This window comes from Phacochoerus africanus, chromosome 7 (genome assembly GCF_016906955.1).
Source record: "Phacochoerus africanus isolate WHEZ1 chromosome 7, ROS_Pafr_v1, whole genome shotgun sequence".
Lineage (NCBI taxonomy): Eukaryota > Metazoa > Chordata > Mammalia > Artiodactyla > Suidae > Phacochoerus > Phacochoerus africanus.
The window spans coordinates 104,697,512-104,724,189 of NC_062550.1; the positions used below are offsets into that span (position 1 = coordinate 104,697,512).

Consider the following 26,678-nt stretch of genomic DNA (forward strand, 5'->3'; position numbering starts at 1 on the left):
ACCTATCCAATCGTCATGACAGAGCATATGAGGACATATGAAAAGGGACATTATAAGGCCCTTCCTCCTGCTGCCTGGCACGAGCTTTCCATTTGTCTTCCTTCAGGTCACAACTGAGGTGTAACTTCTTCAGCTGAAGTTTTCTGGAGGCCTCAGAGGACGACAGTTCCCCTTTTGTCCTGGCGAATACTTATTACAGTGATTAGATTTATAAAAAGTATGTGTCCTACACATTTGTCAAATTTAGATCTCTTCTTTTTACCTTTAAGCTCCATGAAGGCAAAGACTTCCTAATACCCAATAAAGCAAAGTTTCTTAGGCCTTTATTCATTCTAGATTTGCTGTATTTTTATATAATGGGGTCTTGTGCTTAACCCTGTTTCTTAACAATTAGATCAACGCCTGGGCCACCCAGGTAATTTGGATGCATAGTATAATCTGAAACTACTGATTGAGTGGTAAAAAAGAAATTTACATGCTCAAAATATACGTTCATTACTGGTCTAATTTCCTTCAGATAAGACATCCAATTCTTACCGCAGGAACAATTTCATTAGATTAGAAATAAAAAAGTGGGTACCATGTCTAGAAGGGTGTTACTAAAACAATTATACGTCTTTCTTAGACATAATCTAAGATAGAAAGGAAAGTTACTCTTCTTCCACAGCCTTTAACCATTGTCCCATTGGGAACATTTATTTATCTGGTTAATTTTCACTGTGAGAGCAAGAAGAAGCTAACTACAGAAAATGAAGATTTGGACAGATAAATTTTGATGAAGAAACAAGCATAGAAAGTAGAGACAATAACTAAGGAAGGGCTAACCCATGAGAAGGCTTAAGAGTGGGGCAATGAGTACTACGTTTCTAGAACCTGGGGTAGGACCTAAGTTCTACCAGCTCCTGACCCTGGCAGCACACCTATCAGGATGCCCTGGTGAAGTAAGTTAGCAGAGAGGAAAATAGAGAGGGACCTGAAATGGGGAAAGAGGACTTCAAAGACGGTTTTACTTGTGGTAATAAAGTAAAAAAGTAAAGTAAGAAAAACACAAAGAAAAGCCTTCCTTCTTCTGGAAGTACATAATATACATTTTGTCCTGGTGAATTACTAGAACATCTCTAGGATTCCCGTACTGTGAAGATGGGAAAACTTGAAAGAGAGGGTGAAAAAAGATATCCTACAAACATATGATACATCCAAAGCCCTCATGGAAATGGGGCTTTCTTTTACAGAAAAAAAAATAACATTCTTAAAATATATGATGTATAAAACCTAAAATGCAAATCCAAAGCCCAAATAGATCCCTCAAAAGTAATTTTCTTAGGATGACATATGCCTATTACTGGGTGAGGTGGCATTGTAAGTGGTCTCAGCAGTAAAATTGATTTTTTTCAAATTAGGAAAATGTTCTTAAATATTCAATATGAAGGTTGTTCGCATTTAGGAATATCATCTTGGCAAATTATGTAGAAAAACCTGGAAAACAGCCTGAACTCATTAGCAAGCTAATCCTAACTAACAATAAAAAATGTTGCAGTTTGACACAATAAAATCTACTACAAAACTTATGTAAATGTCTATTCTCATGAAGGTTAAAGTTGAAAGACACAGTCGTAACATACGTTGATTGATGTTCACACTATTCAAACCAAAATTTTAGCTGTGAAAATTCTCATGCAAAAAAAATATTACTGGTTTTCAGAGTTCCCACCATGGTGCAGTGGAAACGAATCCGCCTAGCATCCATGAGGACATGGGTTTGATCCCTGGCCTTGCTCAGTGGGTTAAGGATCCAGCGTTGTTGTGAGCTGTGGTGTAGGTGGCAGACTCAGCTCGGATCTGGTGTTGCTGTGGCTGTGGTATAGGCAGCAGCTGCAGTTCCAATTCAACCCCCAGCCTGGGAACTTCCATATGCCGTGGTGGATGCAGCCCTAGAATGACAAAAAGACAATATATATATATATATATATAATTGGTTTTTCACAGAGCATAGTTGATTTCAGGATTTTTTTTAAAGTACTTAATACCTGATTTTACTGAACATAAATCTGACTTTTCAAGCTCCTCTTACACTATGACAATGGAATTTCTGTATAATGCTCTTGCAGCAAATAAGTCCTACCCAAGGCTAGGAGAATTCTTATATCATACATTCCGTCTGTAGACATATATTTTTAAAAAACGATGGATTCGAAATACATCACTTATTCGCGGCTATATTTACCATCTTCCTCCGTTAGCACACTTATAGGTAAACTCCGAACTCCTTCACCACTGAGTGTGCTAGCAGACACCTCAATCATGTATTGGGTATACTTCTTCAGTCCTAAAGAGAAATAAAGTTGATAAGACCTGCAAAATATTCTTTAATTTTATGCAAGAAGCAGACTATGACACGTCTCTTAACAATCCTCCAAAAGTAAAAAGTAAATGAAAATGCAGGTCTTGGAAGAGCAAATCCTATTATGAACACAAAATGTTACAGAAAAATGCGGGGAAAAAAATGACTTATTCTTTCATGTGACCTGCAATAAGCTGCTAGCTTATTTAACCAAAAAGCTGGAACTGTCATACTCCGTATAAAACTAATCACAGTTACTATTTATGACTTAACAACAAGCTAATATTTCATAATCACTCTGTCAATGTAAACATAAATATCCAAAGTTATATACTTTTTACCTTTAATGCTCTGGGTCAAAGAGCTTGTATTTATAGTTCTTTCCTCATTTCCATCACTTTTCTTGAGATAAATTGTATATTTTTGAATAATTCCATTGGGACTATTTGGGGGAAGAAATGATAGCTCAATCTCTCCAGAGGAAATATTTCTGTAAGTAATATTTTCTGGTGCACTATCAGGCACTGAAGAAAAACAAAAATATACGTGCATTAAACAGTTCTGCCCCAGTAATGTATTCAGCTGAAGTTTTCACCCCAGTGGACCAGGATATGTATATATGAACATTCAGCAGGGTTTGATTATAACAACAACCTAAATGCAATAAAATGTATGTAAATTATAGCATTTATCACTGTATAAGAAAATTTCACCTCAAAGAAAATTCATGCAACTCCATCAAATGTTTATAGGATGATATTTTTTATTAAAATACTTGGACTATATTAAACTGCCTTACATTGCAGAACATGTAGGTACAGTGGTTCCTTGGTATCTGCAGGGAACTGGTTCCAGGGTCCCCACCCCCGACCCCTCCGTGGATACCAAAATCAGGCAATGCCCAAGTCCCTTATATGAAATGGCATAGTATTTGCATATAACCTACGGACATCCTCTTGTACACTTTATCTCTAGATTACTTATGATCCTAATACAGTGTAAATGCTATGTAAATAGTGTCTACAGCAAGCAGCAAGCACATTCAAGTTTTGCTTTTTGAAATTTTGTGCAATTTTTTTGAATATTTTCAATCCACGATTGACTGATTTCGTGGATCTGTTAGCCATGCAGATACAAAGGGCTAACTGTATAAGAAAGAGGACTGAAAACCACTAAAAAATTGATTCTGTCTTTCATTAATAATATATAACTGGTTAATAGGTTAATTTTTATATACAGCAAGGTCTATGACAAGGCAAGAATCTTCTCCTAGATATGAGGCTGCATATAATGACCTAGCAATAAAACAGGATATCAATAACTAAAACACTAGTTTTCTGTATCTACTAATGTTCTTATTACAGGGAATGTAATGGCACTAAAAGGTTCCCTCAATGTATTCAAATACTAATACTATATGTGGGAATCCAATTCTGGCAAAATTTTGGAACAAACATAGAAAAATCAAAGTAAAAACAGGAATTCTGTGATGGAAGCTGGTACCAGAGCCAGCTCTGCCTTGGAGGGTACTGCTCAATCCTAGTGACTTTGAGTTTCTGTATTAACAGTTGTGTGGAATACCAGAAAAATAAGTTAAAACCTTGGGCCACAGGAAGTATAAAGGATACCCCTGTATAAAGAGTTGGAACTCCAAAAGAATGCAGTTTTAACCAGGGTCATGATATGGGTCAGCTCCAGAGGCACCTTGGATTCTTTTGCAGAGTGCCAAGAAGGAGTGCTAACTCCTAGGCTTGTGCAATGTAGTGCAGTCACTGTCAGGCAACAGGGCGGAGAAGTGAACCCCCCATGCAAAAGAGGACTGAAAAGTAACTGTTCTCTTCTTGCCATTCCTCTTGATGAAGAGTGGACAGAAGGAAAAGTTATACATTTTTAGAACTGCAAGATTAAATCCATGGTACCCATATAGCCTGAAAAGAATCTCTACTTCTGAACATAAGTTAAAATGAATCTGTAATACTGAGCTGCCAGCTGTAGTTCTTAGTTAGCAGAAGCAAACACACATTCTCCCTAAAGAAACTCAACTTCAACTAAGGCCACATAAAGTACCCACAGATAAAGTTTTAAGAAATATGAACTCACTGATAAAAATCACAAAATACACAAACAAATCAGGCACCAATAATTAAAGCCTTGCAGCAAAGGAAAAGGAAAAATACACACACACACACACACACACACACACACACACAGCAAACTTTAAAAGACTTTAGATGTTGAAATTTTCAAAGAATGTATACATTTACATATTATAGTATATATATTATTTTTATATATTTATATACAATATATAATAAAAATTATATGTAATATAATTTAGTTCAAGAAATTGAACATTCTAAAATAATATGAACAAAAAATTCTTTAGATAAAAATAAATAAAACTGGTTGTAATATAAATAACCAAGCAGGCTTGAAAGACAACCAAAAAGGACTTCTACAATAGAAGAAAAAAACCTTAAGTTAAAATACTCTCGGTTCCTAAAAAAGTAGGTTAGGTAGAAATAGTGAAAATTTTAGTGGAAAAGATGATAGTTGGATAAATTATCAAAAAGTAGCTCAGAGAAAGAAAATGTAGAAAGTATAAAATGGCAGTTTGGAACATAAAAGATATGTTGAGAGGGTCCAAGATAATAGAGAAAATGCAGCAGAAGATGAAGGGGTAGTGACTGAGACTGATCCAAAGTGGTGAAATATATCAAGCTCCAGAACAAGGAATGAAAAAATCTCAAACAATTAAAAAAAATCACCTATAGACACGTCATTGTGAAAGTACAGAATAGCACAGAAGAGAAGATCTTAGAAGCACCAGGAAGAAAACAGTTCATCCTGCAGAGAAGAGTGACATCAACTGAGAAACCGCTGGAATTCTATACCCTCCGAAAGTAACAAGAGCAAACTAAGAACATTCAAACTATCAGTAACAGAGAAAAAGTCATCAGCTCAACCTCAATAGATGAACCTGTAAACAATGCGCTTTTAGCAAAAAACTACTTGTTGGAGATGAAAGACCACAGCTAGAAAGATAGTAGTTTAAAATTGCCTTCATAGAACAATAACACTAATGGCTGATTCAGGGGCTCAGTAATATAAGCTAAACACGTACGTATTATTGTCATTATAGAGTCCTGCTACAAGGTTTCCTTTCAAAAGAGAGAATCAACCTTTTTATTGGTACTCTAAATACAAAGGATATAAAAAATGCTGCCCATAAACTTAGTAGAGAAAATTCAGACGCTTTAAAAAGATGGAAACAGTGGTCCCCCCCCCCCCCCACTGTTACCTGTTACGGAGTGTACTGCATCTACGGCAGACTTAACAGAAAGACATGGCCGAAGAATGTAGATATTTCTAACACTTTGGGAAGAAGTGTGATTCAATACATCGCTTGACATAGCAATCTAATTCTACCATTCCTCAACACTCAAAATCTTCTCTAATGTCCTTCTAAGCTGCGCCTCAACAGCTACTCTGAATACTTTCTTAACGTGGCTCTGAGAGAAATCTTGGACTTACTTGAGAACAGGGCAACTTAGCCCTCTTGGGGTTTTTCTCCCGTCATCCCTATAGCCATAGGGCCTGGAAGTCAAGCAGCTGCATTTATGCTTTTCTTTGCCTTACCCACGTTTCTTCTCTCTTCTTTCTGAGAACATCTGGGGGCCACCTCTCCTTAAGATAATCCTCTAGCGGTACACTCTGCCACTTCTTCAAGCACCTTAAGAATTTTGTCACCCGGATGACTGCCTTCCTTCCCACACTCTTAGAGGTGCCAGCATTGGTGGAAATAATCTGGACTCTGTATTCCTTCACCTCTGCAACGCCAGTAATTTCCCTTCCACCTTACTGTAACCACTAGCTTTCATGGCCACACCTGAGGCCTTGTCATTACCAGCAACGGCCAGGAGTACTTCTCTGCGGCAACACCTCTATCTTTCCAGCTCACTGACCCTTGTACTGCCAATTCAACAAGTCTTTGATCCTCATCGAATATCACCGTCCATAACCTCCCTTTGCCCTCATCGTCCTCCTTACTCAGGTCAGAACTCACAGCTTATCACTAAAATCACTCCCTGGTAATCTCCATCAACTCCGTTTTCTATCCTACTTTTCTGGGAAAATTCCAACTTCAGTTGAAAACTGAGTAAAAAAATCCGCAGTGTAACAGCTGAAAATGTCTGCAGGAAATACCACTCCATTCTGACTCGCCTCGCTTTAGTTTATGACCTCAAATCTCAAATCAATCTTTCTCATTGCTTGGCAGTCTGTATCTATTTTAGATGATTCCGTTTTCTTTTCTGTTATGTCTGTTTTCACCATCTTCTCTCTCCACAAACATCCAATATCCCCTCCCCCTTCTTATTCAAAGCTGGTAAACTTGCTTCTCATTCCCGAAACAATAAAAACACACAAGAGGACTTATCTTCCTACCACCTTTCTTCAACTACCTTCTCCCCCTACTCCTTCCTAAAACTTGGGCCTCTACTTCTGCACTAGATTTCATTCTACCTGAAACCCTGTCAGATTTTAGACTTGAGGTTCTTTCCTCGATGTTGTATTTTTAATTTTTTCTCCCTTCACTAAATTATATCTATCATTGTATACATTGTGTGCAGGTGAACACACACCACTCTTGCCCCATTCTATCCTCCACTTTATACCAACAGTCCTCGAAATCTGCCTTTACTCATTTGCTTCACCTTCTTGCCTATCATGCGTAGTCCCACTTCAGGGAGGCCCTTTCCGCGTTATTAAACATGAAACCTACTGTCAAGGAGTCATCAATGACCTCCATCCAGCCAAACCTCTAATCAATTGTGCATCTTACTTCACTGTCAGCAGCAAATTGCTTCTACTTTAAAGTATTTGTTAACTTGACTTCTAAGACGTGATCTTCTCCTGACTTTCCTCCTACTTCACCAGCCACTCCTGCTTAGACCTTGACTGGCTCCTCTTTGACATCCCAAAGCGTACATGCCACGGTACCCAAGGACAGGTGTATGCTCCTTTGCATCTCTGTCTATACTCACTCTGACTCGACTTTACCCCATCTCCTGACTCTGAATACCACATATATGATGCCTCTAAATTGCATATCCAACCCTGAATCTTTTCCCTGAGTTTTAAACTTACATGCCCAACTGCCTTCATGACAGACACTTGGATATTGCAAACATGTTTAAAACATGAATTCTTGAGTTTTCTTTAAACTGATCTCTTCTATAGACTTCTTCAACTCAGTAAATGGCACCTCATTCATCAATATACTCAGACCAAAAACTTAATTAATCTTGATTTTCCCTCTTTATTCCCAAATCCAACATATTCAACAGCAATCTTCTAAAATTAAAAATCATATCATGTTTCTGTCTTATAAGTCTCCAATAGCCTCACATTAAAATTAAACACCAAGCTTCTTAGTATGGCACCCAAGAATCTGCATGGTCCCCTCTGCCTGTCTCGCTCCCTCTTCAAGGGCTAATTCTACCCCCATAGCTCATACTGCTCAAACGACAGAAATGCTCAGCTCTTCCCCAAACACACAAAGTGCCTTCCCACTTCAGGAACTTGGTAACTGCTACTCTTCCTTTCGGAACACTTTGCTTCTTTATCCCCATCTAATTAGCTCTCACACATTATTAATATCTCCAGGCAAAAATAACCTCCTCCAAGAGGCCTTTTCTCAGTCTTCTATTTAAAATAGTCTGCTCACTATTGTGCCACACTCTCTTCTTTCCCTGATACTTTTTACTTCAAGTAACTTACTAGTACCCCAAACCATATATATTATTTACTTGTTGGTTTATTTTCTGTGATCCTTGTAGATTGTTAAGTTCCAGAAAGATAGACATTTTGTCTGATTTACTTCTGTCACTGTAGTGCCTAATTCAGTGGTAGCCTGGTAGCACGTGATGTGGAAGCCACAAAAATCTCTTCAGTGAATGAAAAATATGTTCAAAATGATACACATGTTGAAAAAGAAGAAATTTACAGCTAAGGAAAATAAGATTATACTGACTAGCTCTTTAATGGCAAGGAAAAAAGGAATAAATAATGCCATGCTTGAATTTTATGTCAGTAGAACTTCTAATTTTGAAAAACTTTCATCGGGATTTGCCAAGTTGTACCTCTGGAGTTACCTGCCTACCACCCGTAGTCAGAATATAAATATGCACCCCTGACCCCAGGCTGACATCCTTTCCATTTTTGTTCATTGATCCTTAGGAGATAACCAGTGGTGGAGGAATAAAGTAAGGCAGAATTAATGGCTTGGTGATTTTGGACAGCAGTGCTGCTCTTAAAGTTTTATGAAAGAGCTTGTTGTTTCCAATCGCAGAAGAATCATGTAAAATAGACTACTAATGAATAAAAAGTAATTATCATATCAGTTGAAGTAAGCTGGCCCTATTAAAAACTAAAAGTAAAAAATAATTTACTTCATGATGATCCTGAAATACAAAGTGGGAAGTTACCTTGAGTATGCCAAAAGATTATTCTTTGGCCTACATAGTTTTCATGTTACGTCAAGAAAGTAAGACATGCCATTTATTAATATGAATAAATTTATACAGTCCTACACAAAATTTTGACCCTCATCTAAGCTGCTAGCCATTAGTGGGTTTTGCCTCAAATCAGACTTATTCAAGACATTTGGTTAATGGCTTGATGTAAAAAAAGATGTATCTTAAAAGGGAAAGAAAAAAATATATGTATCTCATCTAAGGGTAATTTGCATGGGAACTTAAAGTTCTTTGCATAATTATTGTGCCCCAGGCATAAGAAAATACAAATTCATTCAAGAAAGTTTGTCCCCTGCACATTCTATGCTTAAAACACACAAACACACAAAACACACATAACACACATAAACACACAAAACACTCAATTCACACACACACACAGGCACACACAAACGTGAGATCAATCTCATATTGATCTTTCCTGCTTTAACATAAGAGTATTTTAATTCCAAGCATTAGTCAACTCTAATTCCCCAATCCAAACAAAACATCTAATCCTTTACTCCTAATCACTCCAAACATCTAATCCTTTACTCCTAATTACTCCAAAACATCTAATCCTTTACAAAACATCAAATCCTTTACTCCTACTTGTAATTAGCATCATTAACATATTTCTGAGTTAGCATGAAACTAACAATTTTGCATGAAACAATATTCAAAGGGGGATCTTGTTTTTTTTTATAATAAGAGCAGAGGCTGTTTTTATCATATTTAATATGAATATTGAGCCCTGGGAACAGACTGTTGCTCTTGAGCACGTCTTGCTTCAAATGATACCTTGAGACCCTTCTTAAAATTCTAGCTTCCCTTTTTGCCAAAAGAACTAAAGCTGGGGGCTCAATGAGAGCAAACATGATCTTAGAAAATCGCTAACACAGGTCCCATTGCCTGCCATGTCTATCCAGATGGGGCATGTCCAGATCTTAAGAAAACATTAACATAGCACAGAAGAGCTAGAAGTTAGGCATATGGACAGTGACTCCTATGCTCTACCGTTAGGCCTTTTGTGCTTCCAAGGAGTTTAATGTCAAGATGACCCAATTATATCCACCCAGATGGGTGGACTGGTGAGCCTTGGAATAAGATCGTTTTCTAAGACATCTTCCAAAACTAAAACTCTCCTTTTAAGTTAGATTTCAGGTAAATTCTTACCTTCACTTGGGCTCACTATGCCTGCCTCAGAATTAAGATAATGAAATGACAATTTTATCCTTCAAAACTGAGTAAAAGATTGCATGCATATAAAAATTAGCAAGCAAAAAAGACGGTTTATGGATAATCATTAAATTAGGTGTTCTTGATGCGCGACCATGACACAGTAAAATGCTTCATACGCGTCCATGAACACAGTGACTATTTAACATCATAACAGGACCCTGCAAATTCTTGCTTGCTTTCTTCTTAACTTGCCTAGCCCAAACTGTAAACTATGACTGCAACAATGAACACAAAGATCCTAGATACCTATTTTTTTAATTTACCAGCTTTATGGATGGAAATGGGCTTTACAGTCAGATGGATTTGGGTTCCAAGTTTAGCGTCACCATTTACCAGCTGGGTGACCTTAAGCAATTAAAATCCCTGTGATTGATATTAACTTCAGGAGAGTGGAAAATCATGTTCTTTTACAAAGCTCATATAGCCCGGTAAGGGTTGGTACATTGTAAATTAGGCAGGCATAGTGAGCCTCAGGGAATGTAATATTTGTAAATATTTGTTGAAACTGCTTTACTGTTGCATATGTGTTGAAAAGATGAATCTAGCAGTTCTTCATTTGGAATGAAGATAATAATACCTTATTGCTTATTCTAGGATTAAGAAGGTAATTTTTTGCAGGCTAATAGAAGAGCTCACACACTTGTCAGTACTTAAAATGTGCTAGTTTCTTTCTTTAACACAATGTAAAATAAAACTAGGTAGGTTTTTTTCCTCAAAAATACTTGTTTTAAGTACAAAATTTATAAAAGCAATGAAGTATGCAAATGCATATAACATCCATTAAATTGCACTATAATGGGATAATTTATGATGATAAAAAGTGCTATTTTATTACTTATTCCTGGAATGACAGCTATTGTCTTCCTCTATGGTCACTTCTATGTCATTTCATTATATTAATTTCTGTGACCAGTCTCAAGAGGATACTTTTGCCCAAAGGTAAACTGCTTTACTAGATTCCTAATTCCTGAAAGTCAAGGACACATATAGTAATTGGCTGAACCATAAGAAATTGCTGATATTTAGCCAATTACGATATCTATAAATAGCAACTCCACATGGTTCAACCAGTAGCTAATCAATAAATAGTTATTTTTTTAAATGTAGGGATAAAACAGTAACTTCACATTTAGTTTTTAATTCTAGGCATGCTCTATAGAATTGGCCTAAAAGCGATGCTCTAATATATGACTATAAGCGTAATATAAACTATGCGCGAAGACGATCAAGCAAACGTGCTAGTTGCTCTTGCATCAGTGAAACACAAGTAATCCTTTGCTTGCATTATTTCTCTTATATCGGATATATTCACAGGCCACCCAACAACCTCTCTAACGCCCATTCCACCTGACTCCTTAAGATTCAGGTCAAAGGCTACCTCCTCTAAAAGGCTGCCCCAGGCAGGCCCTTTCTGTGCTCAGACTCTGCATCTCTACCTATATACATATCTTCAGGGATGTATATATCGTGTGTGTATACACACATGTATGTATACATATGTATAGAATTTACATATACACATATAAGCTATATAAATCTACATACATCCATCTATTGATATATTTCTACGTAACCTGCACATACATATGCACATCTATGCATATGTATGTATGAATTAGATACATCTGTATCTAGAGATGTATCTGCATGCAGAGAAAATATAATAGAGTGTATATAGTATAGGAAACTATGCTTATGAGTGTGTGTGTGTTTTTTACCTAATTTGAAAGCAAGCAGTTATTCAACCTCAAATTTGTAGGTACACTGAAAGCACCTTTGATTTCTCAAGGTACTCCATGTGAAAAAAATAACTGATTTTTATTTTAGAATTCCCTCATATGAAGTGGGACTTTCAAAATTCACAGAGCAAGTCAGCCACGTTTACCTCATTCTTATGTATCAAACCAGCAAAAGCTTACCCGTCTCAGAAGTGCTAACGGAGAGTAAAGAAGACAACTGACTGCCATGTCCAAATCTGGTGTACGATCTTACTGAAATGTTATAGCGGGTGTAAGGTTTCAAGCCTCTTAAAGTTATGTTTGTTGTTGAGGTGTTCTTCGTAACTAAGGTATCTGTATTCTTACAGAGTACTTCATAAGCAACAATAATCCCATTGGGTTTCTCAGGTGGTGACCACTTCAAACTTATCTCACGAGGTGAAACCTCAATAACTTCAACATCTCGAGGTGATGATTCTGGTTCTGGGGGAAGACAACAAAGTTTTGAAAACATGGATTTATCTCATGCTTATTGCTTCAGACACTAAAGGCAGCAGGAGGTCGATGGCAGTAAACACATACCACCACTTGCTTCTTTTATTAAATCGGCATGTGGCATGCTTACCATCCTCGGGAGTTCTCACAAAGATGTCATTCGCTTCCGACAGAGAACTTTCTCCAACGTTGGTTGAGGCAGCCACTCTCATTTTATATTTTGTGTATTTCTTTAACCCTATAAGGACAACAGGTAATTTTTTTAAAGTCCTTAAAATAACATTCTTGGAGTCGTGCCTTTTAACATAGGCCTAGGGAAAACAGCTGACTTGGCAGACGGGTTCTCTAAAAGTCAGCCTCCTTATCATCTCAATCTCTCGACCTTCTTTGGAATGAGAGAATTTCCATGTCTATGATGTTTTAGTTCTTCCCCAAAATATTAAGGCAATATTCTGAGGCTGAAAAAATAATTTTTGGCACACTGCAAGGAATATAGTTGATTTGGCACAAATACCCCATCGGCTCAGTTACTTCAGCTGATTGACACAGTCAATCAAGCCTTCAGTACTGAGTTATTTTGAGGAGCCAGGCATGAAATTCCCCGGGTTAAATATATTCCTAGGATACCTGTGATCTGATGACTTTATTTCTTTGCAGATAAAGATCATTAAAGAAAAGCACATCTAACCAAGTTATTTCTGCAAGTATTTTTCAAACTACCCATGGGAGCAAAGCACAACAAAATCTGCAATGATGCAACAAGGGTCCTAGAGTGTTTGTTTAAGGCATAGAGAGGGGCATATTTTCCATCAGAGTAAGAATGTTAAAACTTTATTCTACCTGTTATGAGAAAGCTGTTATCTACAGTAGTCATCTGGAATGCTCTGTTTGTATCCAGTTCCATTGCATAAATTGTATAATGAGTTATTTTTCCATTGGGATATTCTGGAGGATCCCAAAATAACAAAATAGATGAAGAGCTAATATTTTTATAGTTTATAACTTGAATGGAGCTTGGCACTTGAGAAGAAGAATGAAGAATTAATACGAATGAAAATATTACAACATACAAGAGCAGTATTTACAGGTAATTCTTTCAAAGGAAGGCATTCTTACCTTGCTCACGTGTCCTCACGCTGAGAGCCGTTGGTGGTCCTTCTCCCATGATGGTGAAAGCAGATACACTAATCATGTGCTCAGTGAAAGGTACCAGTCTCCTGATAACGTAAGACAGCTGTTCAGCAGCAATGTCAGCGATATACTGACTCCTCGTAGTTCCTATTTGAAATTAGTTTTTCAGAGAATTAAAGAGGTGTTTGAACCTCACAATCAAGACCGCTTTTGCTCACATGGTGAAATTTTAAACCCAATTTCCCATTATTCATTAACCCTCCATGTAAGCCTTTATATGAAAGGCAGATATAAAGTAATAAATACATTGGATAAACCCGACAATATTTCTAAACATTCTGTGCTCAAAATGTAGTTTTGCTAGTTGTCATACACTATCCCAGAACATGAGATTCGTGTTTTGGAAAAATATAACTATCTTAAAAAGACAGGCTAGGAATCTTTTTTTCTGAAAAGACACTGGGCAATAATATCAAAGTGAAATATTCTAAGTCACTCCCATGCTACAATATGAAAATCACAGAAATAAGTGTTTTTTGGAAGAAAAATTCACCATACATTTGCTACACACGTTAACGATTTAAAGCAAGCATGCTTATATAACTGCCATATAAATATGTCTGGACAAGGATTTTTTTTTAATGTTTAATGTTTTGTTTTGTTTTGTTTTTTGCTTATTTAGAACTTGCACATCCAACAATGTTAATTAGCATTTAAGCCAAAGTATTTGAGGAAATATCTGATCAGAAGTCATAGGTGTCTTAATTTTTAGTGTTGCCCCAGGCTTCTTTGCCCAGGAAAAGTAGATCAGTAAATAAAATAAATATATATTGAGTGCAATGTGATAATTTTGACTAATAAAAAAAATAACACTTGTAATTGGAATGGAACAAATACCAAATCAGAGAAAAGCAACAAGCAAAAAATTTTTCTCACTCAGCATTTTAGAAAAACCAGAGAGACAATTTAGATCTATGTCTTCTAACCAAGTAGTTTTAATTTGCTATATATGACATTCTCCTTTTAGAAACAATAAGATCCATTGACCCTAAAGAGCAAGTGCACTCACTAATGATATCACCACGTCATCGGGGTCACCTACACCTGTTTATCACCCCGTGCACTAGAGTTGTAACTTTCTGACCTATTTACCTTCCGTGACATCTGAAAACCTATTAGTCAAAAGCTGCAGAGAGTGTGAGGCCTGTAAATGATTTGAAGATATGTTAATCCCTTCCCATCACACCTGCTTTGGCAACTGTAATAACTGATTGTCTATGCAGCTTGGCTAGAGACTCTAGGGTGCTACTTTCTCTCGGAGGAAGGTCAGATGGGTTAGGAGGGGCCAGCTCCTGCCTGTGTGGCATTTCCATTTGCTGCATGAGGTTATCTGACAGTTAAAGAAGAAAAAAATCTGACTCCAGCCCATGGACCATTAATAATTGGGTTGAACTCCCAGCTAAGGTTCATATCTGCGCTTGCTAGTACCGACGGTTTACACTTCATGGAACAACAGCAACAACAAAAAAAAATGGACTTACCAACTATTGAAGGCTGGTCTTCCGCTCTGCTCCTTGCAGGAAAGTTATGTGGATGAATATTATATATAACTGAAGCAAGCGAGTACAGGTCGGAAGACATCTCCGCGGAGCCCTCAAATAATCCTGTCATTGACTCTACTATGTTCACAGTTTCTGGAGCCATGGGGTGGTTGATATACTGTAAATGAAAATAGGCATTTGCAAAGACCACTTGCACTTGTGACAGATACACTTAATAATGACTTAAGTACTAATTTCAAAAACTAATCATTTTGGAATCACACTTGTTTTAAAAGATAACAGTATTTCCAGAACAACTGGTCTCCTTTACAGTCCAAGATTTCATTCTGAAGCTACTAAAATCTTGCATCATTGTAATACACTGTGATCATTTCTGTATCTTAAAAGACCAATACTGTACTGTGGGAAGAAGCAGGTATTTGTTTCTGACTTGAGTTAGTTTCTTCGTAGTAAAATTAGACAGCTTCATGCAAAGGTTTAACTAGATAAGTGTTCTAGGCATTATGCCTTATTAAAACATATTTTGCTTTGCCATCCATAAATCCTCATTTGTATACCAGGTTGAGGAGCCTGTGTGCCTACTGAACACATATCAATAATAATCGTTTAATCTATAATGAAGCAAAGTTACAGACATGAACAAAATTACATGACAATGGTTTTCAAGCAGAGTTCATGGCAGACCTATCCAAGGAATATTTTAGGTAACTATGATTGCCCCTAGATGCCATCATTTATTTCACATGTGTTAAGTTCACCAAAGTGCCAGATAACTGAAGTGAAATCAAAATATCAGGAGTGCATTACAGATATATACAGTAGAGTTTTATGTTGGGGCAACAAGGACTTTCTCCCTTCTCTCCCACATTGCATAATGGATTGAAACACAGTAGCATTTGAATATAGCACAGGTTTGACAATACCAAAACAATATTAGTAATTGTGTCATTTTTGGTAATGAATTACTGAATGAATTAAAATGTCCATGTTTTTAGAAATCTGTACTTAGTCAAACATGTAAGAGCAGAAATATATGAAGTCTGGAATTAAAAATGCCCACATCAACAGCAACAACGAGAGCTGGGGCAAGATTAGCACCATTTGATAATGACTGAATCCAGGTAATGGGTTAATAGGGCCATATTATACTCTTTTTTCCCTCCATTTATATCACTTCAAAAATAATCAAAATGAAATAGTTTTGAAAAAAAAGGAAACATTTTAAGAACTACCATCTTTTTTGTCAATGCCAAGTTCAGCTTAAAAACTCACCTCCAACCCCCCTCCCTTAAAGAAAATTATTCTTTCTCAATTCTATGTCCTTATACCCTTGGAATTTTTAATTAATTCATAATTAGGTTGTATTTATTTATAAAACTTGGTACAGCGGTGTTTTAATTATTTTACATGTTTTGAGGTTGTATTCAATCCTAGAGCCAAAAACAGGTTTTAATTTCTTATTAACATAAAGAATTTATTGTTTTTAAAAAACAATAAATGCTCAGGAAAAATATTGAGAAGGCAAGAAATTTTAAGGCATTTTACTTATTTAACTAGTTACAATGACACATTATTTAAATATTAACTTTTCTGAGAAATAAAAGAATGGAGAAAAGATCCAAGGAAACCTCCAGTTCTTGAAGTGGTATTAATAAAATGGAATTATATGTCTTGCTACATATTTAGCTAGAAAAGTACTGTGATAAAAAATAGGGAGATACATGTAAGATTTACTCTAAAAATATTATGATCAAGCACTCTGGATAAGGATCCCTACATAGGACAAATGAAAGACCTTCTGTCTTCCAAGACTCACTCAGCATTGCCTCCATAGGGAAATCAGAGAAGGCATGAATCACAAACGCATTATTCAGAGATGCTCTGGTATTCCAGTCAATAGTTTATGCCTGGACCACACAGCTGTTTCCACTATTAATCAGCCCTCCTTTGAGAATCTACTGTGTACAAAGCAATAGAGGTACAACAGGGTAGTACAAAGAATGTCCCCTGAACCACTATTTTGCATTAAATCTCTCAATATTTTGTATGTATGTCAGATAAATTACTGAGGGTTAACCATGGTATCTCATCAATTAACTAAGTTAAGCACATCTGTTGACCAACTGCTGTTTCAGCCTAAGAGTTGACCTGAGTGATTCTAACTATATTAATTTCTCCCAAATTCTTCCAAACACATTGGAAAGACTCTCCTTAACTGCGAATGGTTTGAACCTTGGTTTTGTAAAATCCCAGAATGTAACTAATTATCACTCAGTGTGCCATGCTGTGAATATTTCCTATACTTTGCATCTTTTTAAAAAGGCACTCGGTATTACATTTTTTGAAGGATGAAAAAATAAGTAATTTTAAGAGCAAAAATGATGGGAAAGAATTAAAACTTAAGAGAGTAACAGGAAGGGGCTGAGAGAAGCAGGAATGGAAATGAGGGCAACAGTAGGGAACAAAGACCCATCACAGCTCCCAAAATCTTTGGACTCACTGAGTTAGCCCAGTGTTCTCAACCTCAGCACTACTGCTATTCTGTGTTAGATTAAGTTTTTGCTATAGGAAGCATGTCGGGCACTGTAGGAAGTTTAGCAGCAACCCTGGTTCCACCCACTAGAAGCATCTTCACAGTAGTTAACAATAAACATGTCTCCAGAGATTGCCAAATGTCTCCTGCCTATGGTTGAGAACAATTGAGTTAGGGAATGTCACAATTCATCAACACGAGAGGCCTCTCATATGCTATTCAGGAATCTTTGGAATTTACGTGAAAGAATCAGAAGTCTTCAGAATTAAGTTCCTAATTCACCTGAATAAACCAAGCTGATTCTACATGTAACAGTCTTCATTGTAGCTAATGTGACTTTATTTAAAAAACAAAATAAAACAACCCTCTGTTATATCTGTCAATTTCCACACACTGGAAGTCTACTCAACTGAATTAACAAAAATTTTGACTTCTTCTTAAGAAATACTTCTATGTATTTATTATAAACTATAACATGATTGGTGCTATTATCAACCAGTGGTAAAAAGAAATTTACAATCAGCACATGTTTGGAAGCCTTCTAATGGATATTGTATCATTCTGCATAATATTTTGGGGACAAATCCTTATGTTTATGTTTCTAATGCTCAATAAAGTATACTTGTCTCAAGCATTCTTAAACTACTCCCAAGTTCTGTCCTTAGCCTCATTCCGAAGCTATTGGCCAATAATTTAGGTGGTTTTCTTCTCATGTTCTTCACTGACAAACACTGATAGGCTTGAGGAATGTGTTGAATAAAAAACCTACATGAATTTCAGAAATTTGTAACACTACATAGCAAGATGGTGTCTTTTTGTGCCAGGAGTCAATTAGAATAACACGCTCAGGATGAGATCAGAAATTCAACTAAAGAGCAATCCACGGAGGGATGACTTTAGGGCTTTTCAAACTTCTGTCTCAGGGGAATGAGTCTCCCAAAGAAATCACTTTTACTCTTTGCATTGATAGAAGCAGAAAATTTACACCAAAGGAGAAAATATTTCTGCTCAATTTGGCTCTAGTCAAACTACAAAGTGGAATACTGTCTGCAGCTGAGGCAGAGATTCATTGGCAAACTGGAAAATATACATAGGAGAGTAACCAATAACATGAAGGACCTGGAAACCATGGCTGATGAGAAACTGAGGATGTTAAGCCTTAGGGAAACCATGACCATTGTCTTCGAAGGATAAAAGATCAAATCATCATATATTGTTATTACTACCGAAGAGACTCTAACATCTAAAGCCACTATGTACAAGCACACTGCTAAATGATATCACTTCATTTTAGCCCAGAGAATAAGATATTATTCTCTCCTTCTCATAGTCAACTCTTCAAGTTCACAAAAGCAGTCATAGCAGAGGTAGGACTGGGACACATCTCCCTGGCTGCAATTCCTAAATTTAAAGTCACTATAATCTGCTATGTGTGTCTGGAGAGGAGAGAGAGGACAGACTGACAAACATTAGAGGGCAAATATTTTAGTTCCAAGCAGTTAAGAAACAGGTTAGTTTCTTATTTATCCATATCTATTCTGGATATTAGAGTAGATAGAACTTTATAGATACTTAAGAAATGCATGCCCGTGAGACTCTACACAAGCAGGACTTAAAGCTTATACGATAGGAGCTGTTCTTGTGGTAGTAGACACTGTCAGGGTTGATCAAATATTTTAGCAGATGTTGAATTTGTAATCATTTATTAGGCATGTCATAGATGAGATGCATATATATACGCCTGGAAGTTGAAATAAAAGTCCTCAAACCCCGAGGTTAAATTTTCTAATGTATTTTTTTCAAACATGTGTTTAAATATTGAGGATAAAATCTTATACATATTTCAGCATGCTCAGATAACCCCTGCTTATTAAGAAACAAATAAAAATCAAGACAAGTCATTGGAAAAAATTTCAATAAAGGTTATGAGATCAAATCAAGCCTAACACAGAATGATTATGTTTTAATACTTTGTGTCATCATCATGATATATGCACATGGCTACAAATACAAGAAGGATTTAAAGTGAAACCAGCAGTTTCCTGTTTGTACCTTTCTAATGGCAAGTCTTACTCTGCAGAAGCAACACTTTTTTTGAGATTTTGGAATCATTTCTCCATACATTTATTTTTAACTGAGATACAGTTGACATACAACATTGTATTACTTACAAGTGTACAACATAATGATTCAATATCTGTATATGTGTTGGGAACAACTCCTTTAACCATTTCTATTTTCAGTTCTTATGGCTTTACTTCCAAAACCACTAAATAATAAGTCTATACTACTCTGCTCAGGCTCAATTACTTTAGATGGCATCTATTGATTTTCTGCTATGCTGGTGAGCAGTGAGATTACCTAAATAAATGCATATTCACATTCCCAGTCCATTCTCATTTCTTAGTTACTTTTCTAGTAAGTGATACACTTAAACCTAGAAGGATTATTCTCACAGACACGTGAAATACAAAACAGTGGAGAGCCTTTCTCACGACTCCCTCCACTGTCCCTGCCTCCTGCCATTCACGTTTTTGTCTAATCCCTTTCTCTCACGTGGGAACTGTGATTTGCATCTAAACAATGGAATAAGGCAAAGGTGATGATATATCATTACCACGGTCGCATTCCTCTACACAGACTCTTCCTCACTGGCTTGAAGAAGCAAATGGCCATGCTGGGGAAGTTTTGTGGCAGGAAACTATGGGAGGCCTCTACGAGCTAGAGCTAAGGGAAGTCTCAAGCCAAAGGGCCAGCAGGAATCCAGGGCCCTCAGTTCCATAGTCAAAAGGAACTTAAGTCTGCAAAAAATCTGAATGAGCCTGGAAGTGGGTTCTTCCCCAGTCAAGCTTCCATCTGAGAGCACGGTATAGCATGCCCCTTAACTGCAGCTAGATAAGACCCTTAGCGGTAAACCCATCTAAGAGGTCTGGATTCCTGGCCCACAGAACTGTGAGATGTTACATGTGGGTTGTGTTCAGATTGTAGCAAATTGTTATACAGTAACGGGAAACTAATGTAATAAGCTAACAAAAATATTCCAGGCAAGAGACCATGCCATCCTGAGATGGGGTGGGGACACAGGAATGAACTATAGAGGCTGGAAGGTCACCCTGCAGGGGTGAAATAGCTGACCTTAATCCTGAGTGGCTACCAAACACTAAGTATAGTCAAAGAGGTAACTCCAAGGTTTCAAGCCCTTATCAAGAGAGGATAATGATACCCCCCCCAAAAAAAAGAGAGAGAGAGAGACATCAGGCATATAAAAATGACATAAAAGCCTTCCAAATACTAAGACAAATACCTTCAGATCTGCGATCTGCGGTGTGCCCAGTCCAAGGGGTTAGGGAATTCTAAGCCTGTTATTTGGTATCTGGGTTTCAAGTCAGCCCCTCTCCAGGTCTTGTTCTTGACCACTAACACTATTAATGTCCTAGACAGACTTTCTTCTTGTGTCCTTTATAAACTTTATAGGTCGCCATCACTGTCCTAGAATCTCTGTCTAGTATCTGTCCTTCATCCCAATACCACCTCCTTCCCATCATGAACCAAGTCCTGTTATCCCCAAAAGGATGATTGTTTGGTTTTGTTCTGTTTTATGGGGGTAAATGAGTTTAAATGTAATGAGCCCTGGCCGAACTTCTCCACAAATGGTTGTAATTAGGGATGCAGAGTGTCCAAGAGAAAAAAATCACTGCGGAAAATAAGGCAAAAGAGTCATGCAAATAGGAAGCAGTGAGTGAAACATCGAGGCCATCAAAAGAAAGGGTAATGAGACGGCTGAAAACAGAATGCTCTGGAATTCCTTTATAATGAAGGAGTTAGAAAATTACGAAAAAGCGAACTTGTTATTTTCTTCATTTTTCATTGCACAAGGCCTAAATGATTGCAGAGTCACAGTGTGCAAAAGCAGAGCAAGTATTAGAGGGAAATGGTTGTGTCAAAAGCTGGAGCGTGGGAGGCAGAGGGAATGATATTGGAGGAGACAGGGAGGAGGACAGTTATAAATACGCCCACTGTGTACGACACTGAGGAGGTCACTGGTGACTTCTTACAATTTTTTTTTTTTGTCTTTTGTCCTTTTAGGGCCAAACCCACAGCATATGGAGGTTCCCAGGCTAGGGGTTAATTGGAGCTGTAGCTGCTGGCCTAAACCAGAGCCACAGCAATGCCAGATCCAAGCCATGTCTGTGACCTACACCACAGCTCACAGCAACGCTGGATCCTTAACCCACTGAGCAAGGCCAGGAATCGAACCCGCAACCTCATAGTTTCTAGTCAGATTTGTTTCCACTGCACCACGACAGGAATTCCTAAAGAATTCTTAAGACAAGATGTAGAGGCTACACTCTGAGAAGCTGAAGAATGAATGCAAGAGTCTTTATCCTATAGCAGGGTTAAAGAAAACAATAATAAATGAATTCAATGAGCCAGAGGGTTTATCCATTATCTTTTTTACTCCTCACTGTATAAGGGGAGTATATAAACTCTGCTTTAAAAATGAGGGCACCAAGTCTCCCAAAGTTGACTTGTCCAAGGTCACAGAGCTAGAAAAGGGCAGAGCCAGGGCCAGGATCCTGGTTCGCTTGGATTTAGAGCCTCTGCTACATGTTTCCCCCTTCAGCCTCTTGAAAAGTGAACCCAAACGCCAATCACACGGGGGAGCAGAAATATCAGTCACAGGCCTGATCTAATAAAGAAAGATACCGTCACAGAAATAAAGAGAAGTATAGCGTCTCCTTTTATGAGACCTAAGGAAACTAACATTGAGTCCTAATGAGGGTGAAAGGCCGAAGGCCATGAGTAATAATTAAACAGGTCAAGAGTATTTCGCACTAAACTTACCTTATATCAGATAAAGTTCTAAGCACTTCGCACACGTTAACCCATTAAATCCTCATTAACAACCCTATGTTATAGGAACTCTTACGGGGTTCCTATCTTAGAGAAGAGAGAACGGAAGTTCAGAGAGGTCAGGCTTACTGTTTAACCATCAGTCAGGGAAAAATCAAGGTCTAAACCCAAGCATTCTGTCTTCTAGGCCCATGCACTTAACCTCGCTGCTGTGCAGTGCAGTAAGTAACCGAGTTAGAGTATAATCCCAGATTTGTGCAGTACCAAACTCACATTCTCCCTACTATGTCACAGGGACTGCAGATCATATAGACAATGGCAGAATCACAAAGACGTCTTTCTAGAATCTTTCAGTTTCAAGAGAAAAACAGGTGTGACTGGTCACTCAACAGAGGACATTAGCAGAAGTGGGAGACCTGTCACCTACTCCTACAAAAGAGAAGTACCTAATTGAAGGCCTTCTCAGCAGGAACAGAGGGCTAAGCTTTTGCCCTTTGCCTGAGCTGTCAACTCAAGGATCGGAGAATGCATAATTCAAATCTTTTGCACAGAGGAATGAAGTTAACATTAGACTAAAAGGGGACCCTGGGCTGGAGATATCAAACAACCTGGAGTGAGAAATCCTGGCTGGCCAGGATGCACTGAGCACACAGTAAGGTCAACTTTCAGGTAAGTGTCAGAATGGACGAAGGCTGGGACTATGAACAGAATGGACAGCATATGCAGAAAAAAAGAACAGAATTGCTAGAGGGAGCAGTGATTGTGGACCAAAGGAGGGGAAGCCAACTGTGGAAGAACCATCAGGCAGTAGTACCTCCAAGGTGCAGTGACAGATATACTCACTGCTCCTAAGTTCACTTTTTTGTGAGCCCCAGGAGTCACCAATATCTGGATACAACTGCCTGGAGTCTTAAAGAGAACTCACAGGTGAACAGCTGACTGGATGAGGTGAATGAAGACTGTGGAGGAAAATCAATGCTGCCTGTACGTCTCAACAAAAACAAAGGGGAAAAAAGGTGTGAACAGAAGCAGACACAGTGTCCTCTTATTTCATATCAATGAAAAGATTTCATCCCCTTTATTTAGTTATTTGACATCTTTAATCAAATATATATTATCTGTTTTTAAATGAGGCAGCTTCGAGAAATCTGGCCTCCAAAGACTAAACAGGACAAACGGTTTGTCAGCAATGGCTACTGAAATTACTGTGCCTTTCTTTGGCAACGGTTTCAAATTGCAAACACAGCCTTAGAAGGAGAATTTCAATCGTAACAGAAGTTTCTAAACAATTAATTAAGAATTACCATAATAATATTCACTTACGGAAATACCTTCAGTCCTGCCTAATTGCTCAATTACCGCTTTTCACATGCTGTGGAAGAGTCATAGCACTTAACTAATAACATATGTCCTAAAATGCAATATAATGAGCTAGCTTATCAGCATGGCCTAAATTTACTTTACTTTGTACTTTGAAGCTTATCAAATAGTTTATGTTCACATGTTGGCAAATCACCCATATTATCAGGGCCAAATCCAAGCAGAAAGGGCTCCCCAGTATACGACTTAAAAACATACCTCATCTCTTCCCGTGAGCAAAGTGTTTTCCAAAATTACTCCCGTCTCGGAAGCTAATACTTTCACTCGATATCGGTTAATGATTCCATTTGGTTGCCGTGGTTTCTTCCAAGTGATTCTTACTTCTGTGGCTTCCACTTCCGCAACTTGCAAATCAAATACTGCACCTGGAACTAAAAAAGAGAATAGAAGAGGGAAATTTAAAAATATATTGTTCCCATCATGGCACAGCAGAAATGAATCCGACTAGGAGCCATGAGGTTGTGGGTTCAATCCCTGACCTCGCTCAGTGGGTTAAGGATCCGGCGTTGCCATGAGCTGAGGTGTAGGTCGCAGATGTCGCTGGGATCTGGCGTTGCTGTGGCTGTGGTGTAGGCTGGCAGCTACAGCTCCGATTCGACCCCTAGCCTGGGAACCTCCATGTGTCGTGGGTGTGGCCCTAAAAAGCGGGGGAAAAAAAAAATATATATATATATGTATATATTCTCAATTTTAAAAGTTCCCCAAAATCTTATTTCTTGATTTATAAGATATGTAAGCAATTCTATTAGATCAAAACAACTTACTAATATATTAACAAATGCACAAAAGTGTTTTAAGTACACAGATATTTACAGTTAAATTTCTACACGTTGTTCTCAAAAATGTACATTGGAAATAGGATAACAAAATTTCATTTGCTCAAAACAAATTAATTAATAAAAATAACTCCTCAGGGAAAGTTGTTTGACAAATGCCCAGGAGATGCCTTGAAGGCTTTATAAAAATTATAACAACATACCAAAAGGTAATTGCAGAGTACTTGGAATGCAATTACATGTAGGTGGTAAATTCAATTGGGCAATTTTCAATTTATTATATTAAACTGTTTGGAGAGTTGACCGATTTTATCTGCTGATTTTATAAACTAATTAAGTGAATCTCAAATTTCAGATGCCCTCTTTGCAGTAGTAAAGAAAAAGAGGAAAAACTAACAATTTGTTTAAGATAAAGCACCAAGTACTTAATCAAATTCTAGTTAGAAGTCACCAAGTGGTGATCATTTTGGGGTTCTTTTTTTTGTTTTTGTTTTTTTGCTTTTTGCTTTTTTAGGGCCACACCCAAGGCATATGGAGGTTCCCAGGCTAGGGGTCGAATCAGAGCTACAGCTGCCAGCCTACACCACAGCCACAGCAATGCAAGGTCCAAGCCATGTCTGTGACCTACACCACAGCTCATGGCAATGCTGGATCCTTAACCCACTAAGCGAGGCCAGGGATCAAACCTGCAAGCTCCTGGTTCCTATTAGGTTTCATCTCTGTTGAGCCAAGATGGGAACTCCCATTTTGTAATGTATAAAAGTATCAAATCACTAAGTTGTACATCTGAAACTAACATAATATTGTCAGTCAAAAATGAATTAATGAATGAATGTCACCAAGAGCAGCACCTAGGAAACCTCCCAGTGCCACAAAAGTAATGAACCAAGAACAAACCTACTCTGGGAACGCATTCACTTTGGTTTACGGCTCATCACAGCTCATCTTATGATATAAATAACCAATCCACCTCCCCACCATTAGTTTCTTTATAAAAGAGTGTGACTAGGAGTTCCCGTCGTGGCGCAGTGGTTAACGAATCCGACTAGGAACCATGAGGTTGCGGGTTCGGTCCCTGCCCTTGCTCAGTGGGTTAACGATCCGGCGTTGCCGTGAGCTGTGGTGTAGGTTGCAGACGCGGCTCGGATCCCGCGTTGCTGTGGCTCTGGCGCAGGCTGGTGGCTACAGCTCCGATTCCACCCCTGGCCTGGGAACCTCCATGTGCCACGGGAGCAGCCCAAAGAAATGGCAAAAAGACAAAAAAAAAAAAAAAGAGTGTGACTAAATCTTTCCTATCACTATACAAGATTACTGTAAGGAATGAATGGTTCAAGAAAGAGAAAATTCGACATAAGAATATTGTCCTTTATGATGAGGACATGGTCACACATTAATAAATGACACATTAATTTCCCTAAGCTGAGATATTTTACAGTGGTACAAGTTTAGCAAATTCCAGTTATAAGAAAGGCACATTAGGGGTATAACATAAATGAAGAATGACTCTACTGTTCTTTAAGATAACAGAAAGGAAATGAAAATTAACATTATGTATAATATTATTATACATAATTTATTATTATAACAATATAAATTATTTATAACATTATAAATACTGTTTATAATTAATGAACCTAATTATGCTTAAGGTAATGATGTAGTAAACTACTATAATCATATAGTAATTCATCCAATAGATTGAGGTTTTTTCTCTGTCTCTATAAAATAATCTGTACAAAAATCTCCCTAGATATTGTAACAATGTCAATATTTCCAAATGTTTATTGAATAGTTAATGGCTTGATGGATGAATAAATTATTCTGGACTATGAGCATATTATTTGATTATTGCAGTCAAGTTTCCAGTGTTCAGTATGGATAAAACCTATGCTCAAAACTGAGTAATAACCATAACATGGGTATACCTGTAATTTGCTAATTCTTTGAATCTCCTTTTCCAAAACTATTTGGGTCTATCTCTATATAGAAGGATAGCTCTGTAGACTGATTTCCCTACAAGTGTTCTAATCTGAAGGAAAACCAGATTGCTCTTTGAAAGACAGTGGAGGAGTTCTGGGCTAGAATCCCACAATCACGGATTGGTTCAGCCTTCATTCCAATAGATCAAGCA

General features: G+C 37.6%; 1 protein-coding gene across 1 annotated transcript in view; it reads right to left on the reverse strand.

Moving 5' to 3' along the window:
- The window catches only part of PTPRQ (protein tyrosine phosphatase receptor type Q), a 213,112-nt gene that overhangs the window by 164,565 nt on the left and 21,869 nt on the right, over positions 1-26,678 (reverse strand). The window contains exons 10-17 of the mRNA XM_047785804.1: positions 23,970-24,142; positions 14,984-15,161; positions 13,428-13,589; positions 13,152-13,331; positions 12,442-12,549; positions 12,018-12,299; positions 2,683-2,865; positions 2,225-2,326 (exon numbers count right to left, since the gene is read on the reverse strand). Of these exons, the coding sequence (XP_047641760.1) occupies positions 2,225-2,326; positions 2,683-2,865; positions 12,018-12,299; positions 12,442-12,549; positions 13,152-13,331; positions 13,428-13,589; positions 14,984-15,161; positions 23,970-24,142 (1,368 nt within the window). The remainder of the gene's footprint in view (positions 1-2,224; positions 2,327-2,682; positions 2,866-12,017; positions 12,300-12,441; positions 12,550-13,151; positions 13,332-13,427; positions 13,590-14,983; positions 15,162-23,969; positions 24,143-26,678) is intronic.